The sequence below is a fragment of the Tachyglossus aculeatus genome, chromosome 14, assembly GCF_015852505.1.
Source record: "Tachyglossus aculeatus isolate mTacAcu1 chromosome 14, mTacAcu1.pri, whole genome shotgun sequence".
NCBI classification, from domain to species: domain Eukaryota; kingdom Metazoa; phylum Chordata; class Mammalia; order Monotremata; family Tachyglossidae; genus Tachyglossus; species Tachyglossus aculeatus.
Window position 1 is genome coordinate 16436985 of NC_052079.1, and position 18030 is coordinate 16455014.

The window sequence follows — 18030 nt, forward strand, 5'->3', positions numbered from 1 at the left end:
GGCTCTGTCCCCTAATAATAATAATGATGGCATTTATTCAGTGCTTACTATGAGCAGAGCACCGTTCTAAGCCCTGGGGAGGTTACAAGGTGATCAGGTTGTCCCACAGGGGGCTCACAGTCTTAATCCCCATTTTATAGATGAGGGAACTGAGGCCCAGAGAAGTGAAGTGACTTGCCCAAAGTCACCCAACTGACAAGTGGCGGAGTGGAATTCGAACCCGTGACCTCTGACTCCAAAGCCCGGGCTCTTTTCCACTGAGCCACGCTGATTCCCTAAACCATGCAGATCTACGGGGGGAAGAGCATGGCGGCCTGAGGGGATGAGGGAGAGTCACCCCCCGCCTTCTAGCCTGTGAGCCCGTTGTTGGGTAGGGACTGTCTCTGTTGCAGAATTGGATTGTCCAGGCGCTTAGTACAGTGCTCTGCCCTTAGTAAGCGCTCAGTAAGGAGGATTATTGATTCTCCTTCCCCTCTCCACAGCACCTGCATATATGTTTGTACAGATTTATTACTCTATTTTACTTGTACGTATTTACTATTCTATTTATTTTGTTAATGATGTGCATCTAGCTTTACTTCTACTTATTCTGACAACTTGACACCTGTCCACATGTTTTATTTTGTTGTCTGTCTCCCCTTTCCAGACTGTGAGCCCGCTGTTGGGTAGGGACCGTCTCTAGATGTTGCCAACTTGGACTTCCCAAGCGCTTAGTACAGTGCTCTGCGCAAAGTAAGCGCCCAATAAATACGATTGAATGACTGAATGACTGACTGAATGAATGAATGAATGAAAGAGCGCGCGCGCGCGCGATGAGGGAGGACGAAGCGGCCGCGCACGCGATGAGGCAGGGCGAGGCGGCCGCGCGCGCGGAGGGCGGGAGAGACGAGCGCGCATGCGCAGGAGCGGGGGGGTTAGAAGAGAAGCGCTGACGCGCGTGCGCAGTGGCGGGGGTATGAGGAGAGGAGCGCTGATGCGCGTGCGCAAGGGCCGTGGGGGGGGGGGGAATAATAATAATAATAATGGCATTTATTAAGCGCTTACTATGCAAAGCACTGTTCTAAGCGCTGGAGAGGTTACAAGGTGATCAGGTTGTCCCACGGGGGGCTCACAGTCTTCATCCCCATTTTCCAGATGAGGTAACTGAGGCCCAGTGAAGTGACTTGCCCAAAGTCACACAGCTGACAATTGGTGGAGCAGGGATTTGAACCCATTACCTATATATGTTTGTACATATTTATTACTCCATTTATTTATTTATTTTACTTGTACATATCTATCCTATTTATTTTATTTTGTTAGTATGTTTGGTTTCGTTCTCTGTCTCCCCCTTTTAGACTGTGAGCCCACTGTTGGGCAGGGACTGTCTCTAGATGTTGCCAATTTGTACTTCCCAAGCGCTTAGTACAGTGCTCTGCACATAGTAAGCGCTCAATAAATACGATTGATGATGATGAGGAGAGAAGAGCTGACGCGCGTGCGCAGAGGCGGGGGGGGGGATGAAGAGAGGAGCGCTGACGCGCGTGCGCAAGGGCCGGCGGTGGGGGGGGGATAATAATAATAATGGCATTTATTAAGCGCTTACTATGTGCAAATCACTGTTCTAAGCGCTGGAGAGGTGATCAGGTTGTCCCACGGGGGGCTCACAGTCTTCATCCCCATTTTCCAGATGACGTAACAGAGGCCCAGAGAAGTGAAGCGACTTGCCCAAAGTCACACAGCTGACAATTGGCGGAGCAGGAATTTGAACCCATGACCTCTGACTCCAAAGCCCGGGCTCTACGCACTGAGCCACGCTGCGCTGACGCGTGCGCATGCGCAGGGGCCGTGAGTGGGGGGATGAGGAGAGGAGTGCTAACGCGCGTGCGCAGGGGCCGGAACGGGGTGGGGGGGTGAGGAGAGGAGCCCTGACGCGCGTGCGCAGGAGCCGGGTGGGTGAGGCGAGGAGCGCCGACGCGCGTGCGCAGGGGCCGGTGAGGCGAGGAGCGCCGACGCGCGTGCGCAGGGGCCGGTGAGGAGAGGAGCGCCGACGCGCTTGCGCGTGCGCAGGGGCCGGGAGGGACGAGGAGGGGGAGCGCTGACGCACGCGCAGGGGCGGGGCGGTCACGTGACGCCTGGGCGGCCGCTCGCTGAACCGGAAGTGGGTCGGCGCGCGGGGAGGCCCAGCCAAGCCTGCGGGCCTCAGGGAGGAGGCGGCCACGGTGAGCGGGGCCCCCGGCCGGGGTCAAAGGTCAGGGGGCAAAGGGCAGGGCCTCAGGCCTGCGTCTGAGGTGGGGGCGGCCCGGGGTCAACAGGTCGCCTTTGCTTGGCCCTCCTCATTCATTCACTCATGATTTCATTCATTCATTATGTATATATGTTTGCACATATTTATTACTCTATTTATTTATTTATTTTACTTGTACATATCTATTCTATTTATTTTATTTTGTTAGTATGTTTGGTTTCGTTCTCTGGCTCCCCCTTTTAGACTGTGAGCCCACTGTTGGGTAGGGACCGTCTCTAGACGTTGCCAATTTGTACTTCCCAAGCGCTTAGTACAGTGCTCTGCACGTAGTAAGCGCTCAATAAATGCGATTGATGATGATGATGATTCATTCAGTCGCCTTTATTGAGCGCTTACTGCGTGCAGGGCACTGTACTAAGCGCTTGTCTAGCACAAGTTGCAAACATCTAGAGACGGTCCCTACCCCACAATGGGCTCCCAGTCTGGAAGGGGGAGACAGACAACAAAACAAAACGCATAGGTGTCAAAACAGTCAGAATAAAAGGAATTATAGCTATATGCTCTATATAGCTATATTAGTAGCTATTAGCTATAATATTATATATTTATTATATAATATATATTATATAATATTATATTAGCTATTAATATAGCTATATTAGTAAGCGCTCAATAAATACGATTGATATGCACCTCATTAAGAAATAGAGTAGTAAGTATGTACAGGTAAAATAGAGTAATCTGTACAAATATATGCAGGTGCTGTGGAGAGGGGAAGGAGGTAGGGCGGGGGGGGATGGGGAGAGGAAAAAGGGGGCTCAGTCTGGGAAGGCCTTAATAATAATAATAATAATAATGTTGGTATTTGTTAAGCGCTTACTATGTGCAAAGCACTGTTCTAAACGCTGGGGGGGATACAAGGTGATCAGGTTGTCCCACGTGGGGCTCCCAGTCTTAATCCCCATTTTACAGATGAGGTTGATGGTATTTGTTAAGCGCTTACTAAGTGCAAAGCACTGTTCTAAGCGCTGGGGGGGGGAATACAAGGTGATCAGGTTGTCCCACGGGGGGCTCCCAGTCTTAATCCCCATTTTACAGATGAGGTTAAGCGCTTACTATGTGCAAAGCACTGTTCTAAGCACTGGGGAGGGATACAAGGTGATCAAGTTGTCCCCCATGGGGCTTACAGATGAGGTCACTGAGGCCCAGAGAAGTGAAGTGACTCGCCCAAAGTCATACAGCTGACAAGCAGCGGAACCCATGACCTCTGACTCGCAAGCCCGGGCTCTTTCCACTGAGTCATGGTACTACTATTAATGGTGCTTGTTAAGCCCTTACTGTGTGCCGGGCACTGTCAAGATAATAATAATAACGATGGGATTTGTTAATGATAATAATAGTGAACGAATTTGTTAAGCCTAGTATCTCCCCAGGCGCTTAGAACAGTGCTTGGCACATAGTAAGCACTTAATCTTCTAGACTGTGAGCCCGTTGTTGGGTAGTGATTATCTCTATTGGTTGATGAATTGTACTTTCCATGCGCTTAGTACAGTGCTTTGCACACAGCACTCAATAAATACAGTTAAATTAATGCATGCCATTATTATTATTATTATTATTATTATGTGGCAGCCACTGTTCTAAGTTCTGGGGGGGATACAAGGATATCAGGTTGTCCCAGGTGGGGCTCAAAATCTGAATCACCATTTTACAGATGAGGTAACTGAGGACCAGAGAAGTGAAATAACTTGCCCAAAGGCACACAGCAGACAAGTGGCGGAGGTGGGATTAGAGCCCATGTCCTCTGACTCCCAAACCCATGCTCTTTTTCATTCATTCAATCGTATTTATTGAGCGCTTACTGTGTGCAGAGCACTGGACTAAGTGCTTGGGAGGTACAAGTTGGCAACATATAGAGACGGTCCCTACCCAACAGTGGGCTCACAGTCTAGAAGGGGGAGACAGAGAACAAAACCAAACATATTGACAAAATAAATAGAATAAATATGTACAAATAAAATAGAGTAATAAATACATACAAACATACATACATATATACAGGTGCTGTGGGGAGGGGAAGGAGGTAAGGTGGGGGGGATGGAGATGGGGAGGAGGGGGAGAGGAAGGAGGGGGCTCAGTTTTGCTACTGAGCCTTGCTACTTCTCAATGCTGTACTAAACGCTGGGGTATTCGATCAACCGTATTTATTGAGCGCCTACTGTGTGCAGAGCACTGTACTAAGCGCTTGGGAAGTACAAGTCGGCAACATATAGACACGGCCCCTACCCAACAGCGGGCTCACAGTCTAGAAGGGGGAGGCAGACAACAAAACATATTTACAAAATAAAATAAATAGAATATGTACAAGTAAAATAGAGTAATAAATATGTACAAAATTTCAGTCATTTATTCATTCATTCATTCGATCAACCGTATTTATTGAGCGCTTACTTTGTGCAGAGCACTGTACTAAGTGCTTGGGAAGTACAAGTCGGCAACATATAGACACGGATTCACAAGCTAATTAGATTGGACACCGTCCCTGTCCCACATGAGACAGTCTAAGAATGAAGGAGAGTAGGAATCCTATCCCCATTTTGCACATGGGGAAACTGAGGCATGGGGCGATTAAATGACAAGGGCACACAGCAGGCCAGGGTCCCCATTCTCTTGCCACTAGGCCACACTGAAATTTGCCCTTCAATTTATATATTTCTAAGGGTTTGGGAGTGTACTGCTGCCTCTCAGGTTAGCGGTGATATATGATTTTTAAGAATTTGGCCTAGTCACAAAGAAAACTGAAGTGCGTTGAAGTACATGTCAGATTAAAGAGGAACCCGAGGAAAGCCTAAGTAATGTCAATCATGGCATTTCTTGCACTTTTCAGAGGAGCTTGTCAGGCTCAAAGAGTGTCATGATATTGTAGAATCTGCAAGTGTGATTTAAATGTTATTATTTAATGTTATTTAAATCCCACGAGTATCGTTTGGGTCTCAGAGGGGCAATCATAACACAGTTCCTCCAAGTTATTCAGCGCTTCATGTGTGCAGAGCACTTTAAAAATTTGGAGAGTACAGTAGTTAGAAGACACAGTCCTTCAAGGAGTTTACAATCTAGTGAGGAAGGCAGAAACAAAATAAATTACCGGGAAGAGGAGAACGGAAAAACGGTTGCCACTCTCCAAAATGCCAAGTTGGATCATTGGTCTGACTCAATATGATATTTATGTTCTTATTTTTGAGCAGCCTTCTTGGATGGTAACTATATATAACTCAAATCTTCCTCAGTAGTTTTTTCTGTGTGTACAAATACCGCTGGTTAGCACAAACTCTTGGAGAATACATGTGGACCCTTATTAAATGGTGTATTTACCTCATTTTATGAGAGAGAAACCAAAGAGGAAGTAATTATTGTACTTAGATGTCAAATGGTCACCCAGCAGGGTTTTCAGTGCTTTGGTTAGGGCACCGAAATTGAAACTATGGGAAGCATAGTGGGAAGAACCACAGGCCTGTGAGTCGAAACATGGGTTCTAATTTTGGCTCTGCCACTTGTCTGCAGTGTGACCTTGGGTAAGTCACTTCTCTTCTCTGGGCCTAAACTCCTTCATCTGTAAAACAGGGATTAAAACTATTGTGTGGGATTTGAACTGGGTCCAACCTGATTAGCTCGTATCTTAGTGCTTAGTACAGTGCCTGGCACAGAGTAAGTGCTTAACAAATACTTTAAAAAAAAATCCACGGTTTGCTATCAAAGAGAACATTCTGAGCTATGGGTATAGAGGCATTTTAGTTGTAAAGTCTGCCGTTGGGGATTTTGAATTTATATTTTTATATGGTCGGTATGCATATTGATTTTTAAAGATGATCCTCTCTTCTGAGGCCTTCCCAGACTGAGCCCCTTCTTTCCTCTCCCCCTCGTCCCCCTCTCCATCCCCCCGTCTTACCTCCTTCCCTTCCCCACAGCACCTGTATATATGTATATATGGTTGTACATATTTATTACTCTATTTATTTATTTATTTATTTATTTATTTTACTTGTACATTTCTATCCTACTTATTTTATTTTGTTGGTATGTTTGGTTCTGTTCTCTGTCTCCCCCTTTTAGACTGTGAGCCCACTGTTGGGTAGGGACTGTCTCTATGTGATGCCAATTTGTACTTCCCAAGCGCTTAGTACAGTGCTCTGCACATAGTAAGCGCTCAATAAATACAATTGATTGATTGATTGATTGATTCTGATGCCTGTCCATTTGGACTGGAATAGGAAGAAAGCTGACAAATATTTTGGAAACTTTTTGAGGTGAGGGGAAAGCTCCCCCCCCACCCACTTTGTTAGCATCTACAAAATTCTTAAATTGTGAAGGCTTTTTATGTTTGCTTGTATACACATATTCTTCCCCTAAAATAGAGGCCCTTTTTTTTTTGTACCAAAGGTAACGTTTTATTTTTCTTAGTATTTCAAGTGGATCACCCAACCAAGCAAAGATGCAGAGCACGTCAAATCATCTCTGGCTCCTGTCTGATATTCTAGGGCAAGGGGCTACTGCAAATGTCTTTCGTGGGCGACATAAGGTTAGTTCAAATGGAAATTTAAAATCCGGAGGCTTTCAATAAGCCTTCTCAAAGTCATAGGTGTCGTTATTGTGTAGCAACTCATGCCTGGATGTAGCAGTTGTTGTTTTGTCTGGGTTAACTGTATTAGAATGGTGTATGCAGAACTCTGCTTCCTGTGTTTAGTTGCATTCATTGTAGTGTGCTGTTTAGTTATCATACAGAACCAATAAAACACCAACTTTACGTATCCTCTGATATAATAACAGCTTCAGATGGCTTGTGGTTACTGCTATACACACCTCTACTCTCTCTTCACTCTCTACTGCTTGTCAGGGCCTGAGCAAGAGGCGTCCAAGACAGAGTAAGGCACAGCGTGCGGGCCAGAATTAATCAGTCGTATTTATTAATGGCCATTGGGGTAAAGAGGAAAGGGTGAACCAAGGAATCACTGGGGAGAACTGGCAAAATTTAGCAATGGTCCGAATGTGAGGGGTGAAAGTCAGCAAGAGTCAAGGACGGCAAAGTTGTGGGTTTTTCAGGGAGGTGGTGGTATTGTCGAGTGTGAGCCTTTTAGACTGTGAACCCACTGTTGGGTAGGGACTGTCTCTATGTGTTGCCAATTTGTACTTCCCAAGCGCTTAGTACAGTGCTCTGCACATAGCGCTCAATAAATGCGATTGATTGATTGATTGATTGAGTGTGAGGGGAAAGCTAAGAGGATGAGTGCATTTGCGAGGGAAGACGGGGAGTCCAGTTTGAGACGTAATCTCACTTAATCAAGATGGCACCGAAAATCCAGAGTCTTCTAGACTGTGAGCCCACTGTTGGGTAGGGACCGTCTCTATATGTTGCCAACTTGTACTTCCCAAGCGCTTAGTACAGTGCTCTGCACACAGTAAGCGCTCAGTAAATACGATTGATTGATTGGTGAGGGGTCGAAGCTGGTGAGGTAGATTTGGAAGTCGTTCAGTAGAGGTGGTAGCTGAAACCATTGGAGTGGCCAGACTCTCTGAGTGGAGGAGTGGAAAGTGAGAAAAGAAGGCGATTCAGAACAGTCCCGTAGACACCAACAGTTAGGAATAATAATAGTAGTTATTATTATTATCGTAGTATTTGTTAAGCACTTATTGTGTGCGAGGTACTGTACTAAGCGCTGGGGTAGATACAAGATTAGTTAGGCACAGTCTCTTTCCCACATGGGGCTCACAGTCCTAAGAGAAGCAGCGTGGCGCAGTGGAAAGAGCTCGGGCTTTGGAGTCAGCGGTCATGGGTTCAAATACTGGCTCCACCAATTGTCAGCTGTGTGACTTTGGGCAAGTCACTTCACTTCTCTGGGCCTCAGTTACCACATCTGTAAAATGGGGATTAAGGCAGTGAGCCCCCCCATGGGACAACCTGATCACCTTGTAACCTCCCCAGCGCTTAGTACAGTGCTTTGCACATAGTAAGCGCTTAATAAATGCCATTATTATTATTATTATTATTATGAATCCCCATTTTACAGATGAGGTAGCTGAGGCACAGAGAAGTGAAGTGACTTGCCCATAGTCACACAACAGACAAGTGGCAGAGCTAGGTTTAGAACCCAGGTCCTTCCAACTCCCAGGCCCATGCTTTATCCAAGTTTATTCCAGACTGAGTTTTCCATATTGTTAAACTCCCATTTTTCTCCTCTTTATGCCTGTTTAATTTCTGCAGTTTTCACTTGACCTGCTGATAGAGACCAATTAGTTTCACTTTCTATTTCTTCATCTTGTAGTAAGCGTGATTTAGTTTCTGTAACTTGTAAGGGTTGGGCCATGACCCACTGCTCTTAAAATATGCTAGTGTTTGAAATCCAGGCTAATGATGATTATTTTCAAATGAAAGTTTTCTCCTCCTCTAGCCTGTAAGCTTGATGGCAGGAAAGATGTTTAATAACTCAGTTATATTGTACTCTCCTAAGTGCTTAGTACAATACTCTGTACACAGTAAGCACTCAAAAAATACAATTGATTTCTTCCTGCTCTTGTTTTTCCTAGATTTTAGGGCCTGTTCATCCCCTGGAAATATTCACACATTTTCCAAGAAACGTGCAAAATGCCGTCCTTGAATTTTGAAAGAAAATGGGGAGAATCTCACTGCCTTTAATTTAGAAATTTAAAGTTAGCATTTGACCGGGAAGGAAACAGAACCTGTGTAATATACTCTTTGCTTCTGAGAATCCATGGGTATTATTGTAGTTAAAGTTAAGTCACTGAAAAATGAGCTGTTGCTTTCTGCTAGAGACAGATCTATGCATTAATTATTGCTCTGGATTTATATAGTGTCCTTTCTTCCAGAGGACTCAAAGTTCCTATTGTTGGGCTTTGATTTTTGTGGTATAGTTTTGCTCTCAGTATTTTCAATATTTCAAAGAACATGCCCACTCTCCGGAAGGTTGGGTACATGTTTAAACTCCTCATGAGCCTTAAAAAGAAAACTGTTGCAAAATCTCAGCATGCACTTCCCAGCCAGATGGACTCTGTTTAACTGCCTTATTTTAAAAATAGGTTTTGTTCCATTTTCCTGAGGTCGCTTGTGAGGTTGTGTTCCCGAAGCAAGGATAATCCATAGAAAATATATTTGGAATGTGGGGTTCTGGGGAGCATAATTTCTCCTCAATTAAATAGCTTCAGCGTTAGATGATAGAGGATCTCTTTCTTTAACAGTTTAGTGCCTTTTGGGAAAATAAAAAGAACAAATCTAAAAATATTTAGAAATATTTTTGCCAATTTTTTTATACTGTAATGGGTGACCAAAATATTTCTCTCCCTCCTTATAGAAAACAGGTGACTTATTTGCCGTCAAAGTATTCAATAGCATAAGTTTTCTTCGTCCCATGGACGTTCAGATGAGAGAGTTTGAAGTGCTAAAGAAACTGAATCACAAAAACATCGTCAAATTATTTGCTATCGAAGAAGAGGTGAGTAGTTGTTACCGTTTTTCCTGGAAAATGTTCCCAGCCCTCATACACAATACCCATTTTCCCATATGATTAACTATGTTTCAAAATGCTTTTGTCTTTAAAATCTTGCCAGGCATATTTGGATCAAGTACTGTGCAGAGTATGATCTAAAATGCCAAACTTTCAGGAACTATCTCACAACGCTATCAAGAGATTATTGTGTGCCTTTTATACTCAGCTTTTTAAGACACAGCTTCTTTTCAGAAGAATCATCCAATACAATAATACACAAGTTAAAGAACCCGTTTTATTAAAGTCGCGTCTTGCAGTCTTTTTGCGTGTTTAGCTCATCGCAAACACTCGTGTGTTTCTTTTTTTCAGACCACCACAAGACACAAAGTGCTTGTTATGGAATTTTGTCCATACGGAAGTTTATACACCGTTTTAGAAGAACCATTGAATGCCTATGGACTGCCAGAGTCTGAGTTTTTAATCGTGTTGAGAGATGTGGGTATGTGGAATGTTCTGCTTTTAATTTTAATGTCTTCCCTGTCATTGGTGTCAGGGCCCTCCCTGATGTCCTAACTTATCTGCCCCCTTGGAGAAGCATCTTGGACTACTGGAAAGAGCATCGGCCCGAGAGTCAGAGGACCTGGGTTCTAATCCCAGCTCTACCAGTTGTCTGCTAGGTCACCTTGGACAATTCAGTTAACTTCTCTGACCCTCCAATTTATACCTAGCGCTTTTCTCCAACCAGTTTTTCTTTATCATCCTTTTTTTTTTTTTTTTGGCCTCACGTGTCCTCCCTCCATGCTCTTGTCCCTACTGAATTTCACCTTGTGGTGGGAGGTTTTTTCCCATTTATTTTGGTTGTTTTTCTTCCCCCATGACTTGATCTGATACCGTCCTCAAAACGTATGGACATTTAAAACTATCCAAGACTGAAGAGAGAAATGAAAATGGTCAATCAATCAATCAGTCGTATTTATTGAGCGCTTACTGTGTGCAGAGCACACAGTAAGCGCTCAATAAATACGATTTATGATGATGATGATGCAGAGCACTGTACTAAGCACTTGGGAAGTACAAGTTGGCAACATATAGAGACAGTCCCTACCCAACAGTGGGCTCACAGTCTAGAAGGGGGAGACAGAGAACGAAACCAAACATATTAACAAAATAAAATAAATAGAATAGATATGTACAAGTAAAATAAATGAGTAAATAGAGTAATAAATACGTACAAATATATATACATATATACAGGTGCTGTGGGGAAGGGAAGGAGGTAAGAAGGCGATGAGGGGGAACAAGACTATTATTGCCCATCTTGGTTTTGAATAAATTGCCAGTATTTGTTTTTTCTTGGTGGCCATATGGGGAGAGGTGGGCACATTCTGTGTAATTATCTGCATGAAGCCTTCTTTGACTTATATTTGAAGTTGGAGGAATGAACCATCTCCGAGAGAATGGGATAGTACACCGAGATATCAAGCCAGGCAATATCATGCGTGTTATAGGAGAAGACGGACAGTCAGTGTACAAACTGACCGATTTTGGTGCCGCTAGAGAATTAGAAGACGACGAGCAGTTTGTTTCCCTCTATGGCACCGAAGAATATCTGGTAAGCCACGGATCATTACTGTCGTTGCTTTCATCTCTCGGTCAAACCTCAGTCATTTCCTTAAAATGTTCAGTGCCCCAGTTGTGATACTTCTTTAGCTAAATTCAGTTGTGAAAGCGTCCATTTTGGCTTTCAGTGGCACAACGCTGTTGGCATTGTTCTTTTAGCACTTAGGACAGTGTTTGATACAGTACAGTGCTCTGCACACAGTAAGCGCTCAATAAATACGATTGAATGAATGAATGAATCACACACAACAAATACCGTAAAACAGAGGGCTACCCATAATTAAATTTTGGAAGCATTCGACATCTTGTTAAGCACATAAGAAATGGTGATAAGGGCTGGAATGTGCCGCAGCATTTCTCAAGTTTGTGCGTCTCTTATTCCATTCCTTGGTGAGCACCCTGACATGTATGAGCGGGCAGTACTGAGGAAAGATCACCAGAAGAAGTACGGAGCAACAGTGGACCTTTGGAGCATTGGGGTGACATTTTACCACGCTGCCACGGGAGCCTTACCCTTCCGGCCTTTTGAAGGACCTCGGAGGAACAAGGAAGTAATGTGAGTAGGTTATTGATTTTTTTTTTCTCTAAAACTCTTAATCAGTCCATCAGGTGTATTTATTGAGCACTTAGTGTGCGCAGGGCATCCTACGAAGCACTTCAGAGAGTACAGCACAACAGAATGAACAGTTAAGAACCTGTTCATGAACCATTGTGTTTGCTTCAGCTCATTGGTTTCTAACAAGGATGCAGTAATGCGAGAAGAGCTATTGAAAAATGAACATTCAGGCCACAAGTATTGCACCAGTGGCCCATTCCAGAGCTTTTAACATGCTGAGCATGTATTTGTTATTGTTGTAAATTATATTAAGGTCTAGCTTCCCCTCTAACTGTAAGCTTGTTGTGGGCAGGGCATGTATCTACCAACTCTTTTGTATTGTGCCCTCCCAAGCGCTTAGTACAGTACCCTGCACACAGAAAGCACTCAGTAAATGGCGATGGTGTTGATACTATTAATAATACTAATAATAATGGCATTTGTTAAGCACTTACTATGTGCGAAGCACTGTTCTAAGCGCCGGGGAGGATACAGGGTGATCAGGTTGTCCCATGTGGGGCTCACAGCCTTAATCCCCATTTTACAGATGTGGTAACTGAGGCCCAAAGAAGTTAAGTGACTTGCCCAAGATCACACAGCTGACAAGCACCAGAGCCGAGATTAGAACCCATTCATTTTGTAAATGATATAAACACTTCAGTGACAGTGAATCCTTGTCTTTCCGGGCTGCCGCTTACAGCTTTAATTTTCACAGATTTGATTTTAATTTAGCATCTGGCTTCCTCCCTGCAGACTCAGTTTTCTGCCTTAGGCCTAGGAAAATATTGCCGCTGTCATGTGGTGCCCGAATCTATTGCCAAATCATTTTGCCCAAAACATTAATTTCCCCTTGCGTGTTGGAGGGGACATTTTCACAGAGCTCTAGCATTCACCTACTTGGAGTACTAGTATTTTTCAGGCAATGGTATTTATTGGGTGCTTACTTGATGCAGAGCATTGTATTAAGTGCTTGGGAGAGTACAGTGCGGCAGAGTTGGTAGACACGTTCCTGGCCCACATATTTATTAAACGCTTACTTTGATTAGGGCAGTTACTAAGCACTGGGAAAGAATACGTAGGTGGGAATTGGATCTGGTTCCTCTCCTTTCAGGGGGGCTCACATATCAATAAAGGACTGATTTGTTAGTACGCATTTTCTCCTTCCTACAGTGCCCTTCAGAAAAGCACCTCCCACATTATAGAACAGACCGTAAACCATGTGAACGGCTTTATTTTGATTTGCTTTTAATATCTCATAGGTATAAAATAATTACCGGGAAACCTTCTGGTGCAATATCTGGAGTCCAAAAGGCAGAGAACGGGCCAATTGACTGGAGTGGGGATATGCCTATTTCTTGTAACCTCTCTAGGTAAGTGTGTTGGAGGGTTTTTCTTTTTCATGTTCTCTCTAACAGTTTGTCTCCTGTAGGGATTTTAATTGATTGAGCCTACTCCTGAATTTCTCAACTGGAAATCTGTAAAATAAATTCTGCAGTACTGAACATCGTGTTCCTCCTGCCTCCTGCTAGAGAAGAGCTCCAAATTGAGCAAGCTGCTCTCTCCCGCTCCGATGCAGAGTTAGCGATAACTCTCAAAGTGTCAGAAAGCAGGGGCTGTGTCCACAGCCTCCCTGTGACCCTTAGCTGAGTCGTCATTGTCAGTGCTCTGCACACAGTAAGTGCTCAATAAATACGACTGAATGAATGAATCCATGGTATTTATTCAGAACTCGCTTTGTGCAGAGCACTGGCCTAAGCGCTTGGGAGAGTGCATCCCGACACAGTTGGCAGACACATTCCCTGCTCACAACGAGCTTACAGTCTCGGGAGCTGAACAGTGATGGGAAGCGGTAACCAACACCTTCAGCCCCTCTCTTTTCCCTTTTCCACCCTACCCTCTTCTGTCCGTTCTTCCCCATAGGCTGTTAAACCATAGGCCCTTTTCTTCCTCCACCACTGGCTGATGGCCCCTGTCTTGTTTTACACATGTGCTTCTTCATACATGTTTACTCTCCTTCCATGACAACTTCATACGGCACGAGCAGCAGTAACAACTTTGCCTTCTGTGGCCTCAGTCTGACCGTGATTCCTCCCCACCCTTCCCCAGGGTTGACAGGCGAGATGACTTCTAGACTGTGAGCCCGTTGTCAGGTAGGGATTGTCTCTATCTGTTGCCAAATTGTAGTTTCCAAGCGCTTAGTACAGTGCTCTGCACACAGTAAGCACTCGATAAATACGATTGAATGAATGAAATTTCTCTCCCCGGCGATTTTATCACCGTCCCGGCTAGGAGCCCCAGCTGGAAAAATGAGAATCCTGATCTACCTAAGGAATTGGGCTGAGGGAAATAAATAATAGGAATTGGTGGGAGCTGATTTACCCCACTTTCATCAGGGTTGGAGCCAAAATACTGTTTTTTTGTTTGTTTTTGTGCTTATATTGTGTCATCTGCCTCGGGGATATTTCTTTCAGCCTTCCCTGTGTGTTCCAGGAATCTGCAGTAATTGCAGTAGGGATACTTTGTTCTTCTTATTCTCCCTACCCTTGTATCCAAAGAAATCATAAACTCATTGTGGGCAAGGAACGTGTCTTCCAGCTCTGTACTGTACTCAGAGCTTAGTACGGTTATCTTTACATAGTAAGTGCTCAATAGATGCCCCTGATTTGAAAGAGCATATTGGCCCTCTGTTCCAGAGGTTAAAATATAATCAATATTTGGGTCATTTTGGGATCAGGCCAACAGTCCCATCCAGCCTAAGTTTTCCATCTGTGACAGTGGCAGTGGGATGTTTGGAGGAAGATGTGATGATGGCCCTCCCCAGTAGACAAACAACGTGACCTAGTGGAAAGAGCATGTGCCGGGCATGTGCCCCCCTCCATCCCCCCCCGCCTTACCTCCTTCCCTTCCCCACAGCACCTGTATATATGTATATATGTTTGTACGTATTTATTACTCTATTTATTTTACTTGTACATATTCTATTTATTTTATTTTGTTAATATGTTTTGTTCTCTGTCTCCCCCTTCTAGACTGTGAGCCCACTGTTGGGTAGGGACCGTCTCTATATGTTGCCAACCTCTACTTCCCAAGCACTTAGTACAGTGCTCTGCACACAGTAAGTGCTAAATAAATACGATTGATTGAAGGAATGAATGAATGGGAGTCAGGGGGCCTGGATTCTAATCCTGACTCGGCCAATTGCTCGGCCATTTGCTTGCTTTGTGACCTTGGGCAAGTCACTTAACTTTTCTGGGCCTCAGTTTCCTCAGCTGTAAAAAGGGATTCAATATCTGTTCTCCCTCTTACTTAAGATTGTGAACCCCCCATGGGACAGGGACTGTGCCTGACCTAATTGACAAGTATGTACCCCAAGTGCTTAGAACAGTGTTTGACACAAGTACAATAAAACAAGCAATAGCCATCGTAATAAATACCTAATTTCCATAAATTCCTTTTTAGAACTCCTTTATGGACCACTTGCCCATAAATATTCAGAACCCTCATGAACCTACTTATGCTTTCAATCTACATAATTCTCAGAGGTAGTAAATTTCATATATTTACCACAAGATCCTTGAAGTGCTTGCCTTTTGTGTGTTTTCAGCACATTTTTACTTTCTACACATCATACTTTCTCTCCCCTTCCCCATTTTTCCCCTACCTTTCCTGTCACTTCTCACCCATACTTCGAATTGAAAACAAGGACCACCCACCCTCTGCCAGAGCAACTCTCAGATTCTCTTCAGATTTGGATTTTCAAAATGCATAGTTTCGTAATTACGAGTAAAGCCAAGTCGTATCAAGTATTTAGTATTCCCCAAGGAATCAAGTGGTAGAACTTCCTGGTCAGCCATTTTACTTAGGCATGGTTTAATAAAAAAATTCAGGCTGAAAATCTAAATTTTCTATTTCAAGTAGTCTAACATTATGGGGGTGAGTAAGACCTGTCGTCTTGTGACATCTTGTCATCAGAGAAGCAGCGTGGCTCAGTGGAAAGAGCATGGGCTTGGGAGTCAGAGGTCATGGGTTCAGATCCCGGCTCCGCCGCTTGTCAGCTGTGTGACTTCGGGCAAGTCAGTTAACTTCTCTGTGCCTCAGTGACCTCATGTGGAAAATGGGGATTAAGACTGTGAGCCCCACGTGGGACAACCTGATTACCTTGTATCCTCCACAGTGCTTAGAACAGTGCTTTGCACGTAGTAAGCGCTTAACAAATGCCATCATTATTATGTGGAAGAAGTGGCATGGCAGAGTGGAAAGAGCATGGGCTGGAGAGGTAGGAGACTTGGGTCCATGCTCTAAGCGCTAAGGTAGATATGACAAAATCAGGTTGCACACAGTCTGTGTCCCACACAGGGCTCACAATCTAAGTAAGAGGGAGAACGGGTAGTTTTCATAGTCCAAGCTGGAAAACTGAGAATCTCGGCATGCTGAGGAATTGGACTGAGGGAAATAAATAATAGGAATTGGTGGGAGATGATCTACCCCACTCTCATCAGAGTTGGAGACAAAATACTGTTTTTTTTGTTGTTGTTTTTGTGCTTATACTGTGTCATCTGAGTAGGGGATATTGCTTTTACCCTTCCTCATGTTCTAAGAGGAGGAAATTGAGGCATGGAGAAGGTGAGTGACTTGCCCAAGGCCACAGAGCAGACTAGTGATGGAAGCAGGATTAGAACCCGGGTTCTCTGACTTCCCAGCCCCATTCTCTTTTCACTAAGCCATGCTGCTTCTCTGTATTAAAATCTGAACATCCATCTTGGAGTTGACTTTTTTCTTTGCTTTTTTTTCCTTTAGAGGTTTACAGGCTCTCCTTACACCTGTACTGGCAAACATTCTTGAGGCAGATCAGGAAAAATGCTGGGGGTTTGACCAGTTTTTCGCTGAAACAAGCGACATTCTCCACCGGATTATAATTCATGTGTTTTCACTTCAACAAATGACGGCACACAAGATATATATTCATAGTTATAACACGTAAGTCATAACTCTGGCATTCTCTCTTCATATGTATATCTCCCCCTTATATATATATCTCCCCCTTTTAGACTGTGAGCCCACTGTTGGGTAGGGACTGTCTCTGTGTGTTGCCAATTTGTACTTCCCAAGCGCTTAGTACAGTGCTCTGCACATAGTAAGCGCTCAATAAATACGATTGATAATGATGATGATGATGATGTATTATTTTACAACCTCTGTACCCACTAAAGGAGCGTTGGGTTTTTTTGTCTAAATAAAAATGATTTCTTCCTCTTTCCTAAATCTTCATGTTGTTGTGAAGAGAGGACTCTCCAGTGTTAATTTTCTTCAAAAGTTGGCTCATTCTGTTTGGAATTTTAGTTAAAAAAAAACACACTTTATGGGTAAAGTACTTCATGGGTAAAAAGCAGAAATGTTAACATTCCAGTGAAAGTTGCTGGTACGTGTACTGGATAGCCAACAATCATCCTCTCTGTCTTCATCCTTCATTGGGATGAGAAGCAGCAGAAGTGCCTTGTGGAAGGCACAGAGAAGTGACTTGCTCAGAGTCACACACATGACAAGTGGTGAAGCCAGGATTAGAACCCAGGTCCTTCTGTCTCCCGGGCCCATGCTTTATCCACTAAGCCACGCTCCTTTCTCAAGTGCATCTCAAAACTTGATCCCAAATGCGTCTTACTCAATATTGAGATGATTTGTTTTCAGGTCAAATGTCCTTGTGGTTTCCCCTGACAGTGCTGCCGTTTTCCACGAATTGGTCTACAAACAGACCAAGATTCTTTCCCCAAATCAAGAACTGATCTACGAAGGCCGGCGGTTAGTGCTCGAACCTGGGAGACTGGCACAGCATTTCCCTAAAACCTCAGAGGAAAATCCCATCATTATCGTGAGCCGGGAACCCATGAGCACCGTAGGACTAATCTACGAAAAAAGTACGTACAGGGGTGGTTCGTTAGAAAAAACTCTGTAGTTGGAAACAAAATTTGTTCATTCATTCATTCATTGTCGTATTTATTGAGCGCTTACTGTGTGCAGAGCACTGTAGTAAGTGCTTGGGAAGTACAAGTCAGCAACATATAGAGACGGTCCCTACCCAACAACGGGCTCACAGC

The 18030-nt window shown here is 44.0% G+C and overlaps 1 protein-coding gene across 2 annotated transcripts in view; it reads left to right on the forward strand.

The window, feature by feature from the left end:
• Positions 1-2125: 2125 nt before the first annotated feature.
• TBK1 (TANK binding kinase 1) overlaps positions 2126-18030 on the forward strand; it is a 29242-nt gene continuing 13337 nt past the window's right edge. The window contains exons 1-9 of one of the 2 annotated variants that reach the window (XM_038756581.1): positions 2126-2201; positions 6686-6803; positions 9589-9729; positions 10093-10222; positions 11154-11335; positions 11739-11899; positions 13198-13308; positions 16736-16915; positions 17654-17850. In XM_038756581.1, the coding sequence (XP_038612509.1) occupies positions 6717-6803; positions 9589-9729; positions 10093-10222; positions 11154-11335; positions 11739-11899; positions 13198-13308; positions 16736-16915; positions 17654-17850 (1189 nt within the window). In that variant the 5' untranslated portion in view covers positions 2126-2201; positions 6686-6716. Of the gene's footprint in view, positions 2202-6664; positions 6804-9588; positions 9730-10092; positions 10223-11153; positions 11336-11738; positions 11900-13197; positions 13309-16735; positions 16916-17653; positions 17851-18030 lie in introns of both variants that reach the window. The other variant, XM_038756582.1, reaches the window with a different exon arrangement.